Below are 5,610 nucleotides of genomic sequence, written 5' to 3' on the forward strand. Positions count from 1 at the left end.
ACGCGATCGAAAACACAATGAAAAATTTAAATAGGCATAGTCATCGAGTGGATAGAAATGTGATTTACTTTTTGCTTTTAATCAATAACAAAACGATGAAACGATGACTTTTAAAAGTCATTTTTTCATATAAATTGTTGCAGTCACTTGACATTTTATGCTTTGCATCAGAAGTTTACGCTTCATAATAAAATCTAAGTGTATAAGCGTAATTTAATTAACTGTGTAAGATGATTCGGTGAAAAAAGACAAAAGGGATCAAAGATTTATTTTCAGAGTCGTCGACGGTTTATAAGCATCGCAATACTCGGCGGCGATGGTGGTGGTCGAAAGCACTGCTTATAAACGACTGCGGATAGACTGCAGATCAGTTCGATGTTAGTGCAGCGAAAAGATTCGATCGTATATTCGTGAACAGCATATATAAGGTGGGTGTTAGAAGAGAAGATGAAGAGAATTAAATAGAAAAAAGGAAACAATCCAGCTTTCGAAATGACCGATCATTGGATTAAGCAGACGTCTAATAAAATACATTTTGCTTGGTTCATTTCGTGCCTGTGATAACATAGTGGGACTGCAGGATGTATCAATTTTCTCAGTCCACGAAGGACTTAGAGTCCTAGTGCCTTAACATAGTAAACCCGTCTAACGACACGTATTATTTATCGCGATTGCAGAAAAAAATAACGTACTTAATTTCGAAACGACTTTCGAACGCGTGAAAAGTTTATCAAGTTTTAGGGAGAGGAAAGAGTGTGATTTTTTTCTTCAGACCAGTTTATTCTGTCGATTTTTCATATCTCTATCCTATTTTTAAAACACTCTCTTAACGCACAAAATTCGAGAAGTTTGAATTGCTAATCGAGAACATAACAAGTGGTTGAAATCTCCCGCGATTATTATTTTTAACACTTTAACTGCCGTACAGATTTTTGATCTTTGATATCACATTATTATTTTGTGCCCAACTTTTATAAAATAAGTGTAAATTGTATATGACCTAAAATTTGATCCTTTAAAATATTTGTGGATGTTTGATCTATGTGCATAAAAAAAGATACACACAGCATTGAGGTGATACATATTATCTTGCGCCGTGTATATACACACATATTTATCTTTCGCCATGAATTCGTAAAAAATATTTGTATAATATAATTTTAAGTAAAATTTTCACATGAAAATAAATTTTAAATAAAATATGCTTTTTTAAATAAAAATTTTCCGCTGAATTAATAGGCCTTTTCAAAATTCCCAATATATACTATATAAAGTATTTTCGGTTTAGATAAGCAATAAGTAGGTAATGTGATGTGTGTATTCAAAATGTTATCTACAATCTGAATAACTTATACAGGTGTGTGTCTAATTGGGATAATTCTAACTGCAATATTTTCTAATTTTTACTTTAAAGTGGAATTTCAATCCGATGATTCAGTCTTGAAAAAGAGTTTTTTAATCTTTGAGAGAGAGAGAGAGAGAGAGAGAGAGAGAGAGAGAGAAAGAAATTTGAAGTTTAAGCGTAGAGAGAACTAATCATGCTATAATGTAGAAATTCGTTGGCTATACAAAACACGAGCATGCCTAATTTTTTTAATTAAAAAAAAAGTGAATAAGAAAAGAAGAGACCATGGAATATTATTTATACACTAAGTATATTATATAAATATTTGTATTTTACTATCAAAAGTTCATTTTACTATCAAATTTCTCTCTCTAGAGAGAGAGAGAAATTTCATTCTTCAGAATGACAATTCATTCTCAAAGTTTTAGAGAGTACGCGATTTATGCCCACAGTTCTCACACACACACTAAAAATCAATCCAATTCATTAACGCGTTAACGACATTAATCTATATGACAATCAAAATGTTGATACATGCATCCAGACGTGATATTTCCAATTTTTTCCTTTTTTCTGCAGCATTTCGTGTTTTTTGGAAGACGTTAATTAGATAAATAGCGATTTGATCGAACACTGCTCCTTTTTAGGAAATCATGTCAGCGGCTGAACCGGAAATGATAGCTGGGTCCATTGCCGCCGCGGCGTCTAATGGTCTATCATCGTCTGCCATTTTCCTGTCTCTCTTGATACCGGCTTTGGTTCTATACTACATCTACTTTAGCATTTCACGCCGCCATATGATCGAGTTGGCGGAAAAAATCCCGGGTCCGGAAGGCCTGCCGTTGATTGGAAACGCACTATTGCTCCTAGGAAGTTCGGACAGTAAGGCGATAATATAAAGATATAATGAGGGAGCAAATATATATAAAATCCATATCCTAATTCTCGGTAATTTAATTCAACTCAGATTATTTAATCAATCTTAGATAAATCAATCCTTTGATCTCAATTTTGGTCTATCTCAAAACTATTCTGGTTTTGAGATACATCAACCCTAAAGTTTACATTTTTGCTGAGTAATTTTTTGACCTACTTCCTCATTCTTTCTATAATAATCGAGAGTAACAAAGGAAGTTCTCATGAGTAAAAGCAGTTTAGATCGCATACATTCCAAATCGTCAACTAACACCGTTAATTCCAACGTTCGCCATAATTTCAAGATTGAATTAGAAGTTAATTTGACGATTACGTACCTTCTGTGTATCTGTCGTGCTATCTATTATTAGGTAGCTTAGACTGGATAACCGAGTGGATTTGTATCGCGCAATTGACACGTTCATGTAACTTCCGATCATGCATCCCTGTGTCTTTGTGTTGCAGCTATGTTCCGTACCTTATATAGAAAGTCCTTCGAGTACGACCAAATTATTAAAATTTGGCTCGGGCCAAAGCTGCTGATTTTTCTTATGGACCCGCGTGATGTCGAAATCATCTTATCTAGCCATGTTTACATCGACAAGTCTGCTGAGTACCGGTTTTTCCAGCCTTGGCTCGGAAATGGTCTCCTCATCTCTACTGGTATGTATTAACTACTTCCTATCGATATCTCGGAGCTCGTCGTTAGTGGTAAAATAAATTTTCCATACGCATAAGAATATGCTATCCTCAAGCTAATAATTTTCATTTATCTATCATTAAAGTCTTATTAACTCTCATCAGAAGGCTGGGGGTAAGAAGAGAGATATAACATGAAAAAGATCTTACGCAAAGTCAATCGAAAGTTATAAATGCGTGAATGTTCATTGCCTTATTTTTAACATGCTTCTGAAAAACTGTCTTCGCATAACGTAAAATGTAACAATAAAAATGGCAAATGACTTTTTTGTGTGAGAAAAGCAATAAACGGGGAATGTTCCGCATATTTTTCCTCCATCGTTTTGCGCTTGGATGTTATGTTCGGAAAATAGTATCTCCCTAACGTTCAGTTTACTCGTATAAAAAATTTCGTATAATAATTTTAAAGTATACGTATTATATTGCAAAACAACAAAACAATTATATATTTATATAAGATTACATCTTGATAAAATTTTATATAGCTTCATTTCAAGTGTTAACAATTTTTTTTTCCACTATTCAAATTTAATTTATTTCAGGTAATTCTGAGATTAAATTTAAATCATTCATCTGCAGTTGAATTTCAAATGTCCTATCTTTTCCTCTTATTATCTCTCTTTCGATTATTTCCGAATTTTTCGGATTAGGACCATCAATTTCTAGTTCATTGAAAAAAAGATACTTAAAAATTTATTTATGAAATATTAAAATTTGTGAGATATAATGTTTATTTTACTGAAAAAAAATCTTTATTTAAGTACGGCGAAATTAAATTTTATTCGTAGCAAAAAATTATTTATTTTATGTTTTTTAACAATTAATGAGATACATTTTACAAAAATATTTTCATATTCAGTTAAAAATTTGTTCACCTACATATTATTTTATTTTTGTTTAACATTGGGGGATAAAAACAAGGGTAAAAAGAAACCTGGATGCACTCGGGTGAACGCAATTCTCAAAACAGGTTTCTCTCTATCGTCGTGAACGAACAAAAACCTACGAAATATAGAATGCGCGCAGACTCGATGCAACAACGATCGTCGACTATGCGCCAACTTTTATCGCCGACTTTCTCGGTATCGCGAGTGAAGGTCCTTTTTCTCATTGACGGAACTCTCTCGCCGAGGCGTAACAGCGCAGCAACATATACGTAACACCACGAGCGCTACCACCTCGGTTAATTCACACGCCTCGTCATGACATCCGGCAAAGGCGTCATGCATACCACATATCTTTTTTCTTTCTTTTCTTCCTCTTTCCTCTTCCTCCTAGATCACTTCGCGCGAGTTTGTTTAACGGCTGATGGTTGTATAACGATCACATAATTCATATGTTGTCGTATGGCTTCTCGTAACTGCACTTGCCTAGATCATGCACGTGATCGAGTTTTGCAATTCGGTGAAATGAAAGAGCAACTAGAGAAAGTAAGAATTACTCGAATAGAATAAAAGGTCAAATAAATGAAATGTTTCTTCATACATAAAACTAATGCATCTTCTCTTGCACAAATATAATTAAAGAAAGAAAGATGAGCGATGAATATAAGACGTTCTTGCTGAATTCGACGATTACGAAACAGGATATCTAATCTATCTATAATTTAAGGAACTGGTTTATTGACAAGCTAATATACAATTATTTAGTACGCGCGAAATTGCAGACAACGCGTTTAAATAAATGCTCAGCGAATCATTATCTCCTTTTCTTACAGTACCGAGAAAGTCGACGATAAAAGTTGGCGCGTAGTCGACAATCGTTGTTACATCAAATTGTTATTGTATTTAGTACGCACGTGCATGCATGCATTTATTTCAGAAAAGATAGTTTTGTCGAAAATATTTAAAACTTTAACTAGAGACAGATCTGAAAATAATTCTGTTAGACCATTATAATAATTATATAGGTTAGGCTTGAGTTCATTGGAATTATTTTGATGAATCATTACAATTATTTTCAGATTTGTATTTAATTAAATTTTTAGGTGCTTATATATTTAAAACCGTCTAAAGTACACAATCAATATTAGAACGTCTAAAGTACAATCTTAAAATGTATATAAAGTAAATAAACCATCGCCAATAAAGTATCATAAATCAATCACAGAACAATATTAGCATCTTAAAATGCCGGTAAACAATTTTTCATGCATGAATATATATAAACATACATAAATACACATAAGTATTCATAAACATGTATAATTATATATGAAATATGTCCATACATGTTTATACATTCTTTTTTCTTTTGTAAAATTACTTTTTAGTGTAATAGAAATAATAATAGAAATGTGAAAACATTAAAAATAATTAAAAAGGTAATTTTCGCACTATTCGTTTAAGAAAAAATTAAATTTGAAGAAATGTAAAAAAATTATTTATGTATAATTATGTATAAAATTATGCATAGGGCGAACTAGGGTATTATGGCCATAATTTCTCCAACAATTGATAAATAGTGCATTTTTATAGTCATTCTTAAAGATAATCAATATTTATAGTAGTTCATATGAGTACACATTTCAAAATAACAATATTATAAATATTATCTAATATTTTTTCTTTCGACTATCTGCAAAGTTTTGCACGTGTCTACTAAAAACTGTTATAATGTCTAATAAATTACAGTTAAGCTGCCATAATCAA

At 32.1% G+C, this 5,610-nt stretch overlaps 1 protein-coding gene across 1 annotated transcript in view; it reads left to right on the forward strand.

Annotated features, from left to right (window-relative positions):
• The first annotated feature begins 327 nt into the window (after positions 1–327).
• Cyp4g15 (Cytochrome P450 4g15) overlaps positions 328–5,610 on the forward strand; it is a 10,232-nt gene continuing 4,949 nt past the window's right edge. Inside the window, exons 1-3 of the mRNA XM_018509556.1 lie at positions 328–428; positions 1,993–2,227; positions 2,726–2,923. Coding sequence (XP_018365058.1) covers positions 1,999–2,227; positions 2,726–2,923 — 427 coding nt within the window. The 5' untranslated portion in view covers positions 328–428; positions 1,993–1,998. The remainder of the gene's footprint in view (positions 429–1,992; positions 2,228–2,725; positions 2,924–5,610) is intronic.

The sequence above is a fragment of the Trachymyrmex cornetzi genome, unplaced genomic scaffold, assembly GCF_001594075.2.
Source record: "Trachymyrmex cornetzi isolate Tcor2-1 unplaced genomic scaffold, Tcor1.1 scaffold303, whole genome shotgun sequence".
NCBI lineage: Eukaryota > Metazoa > Arthropoda > Insecta > Hymenoptera > Formicidae > Trachymyrmex > Trachymyrmex cornetzi.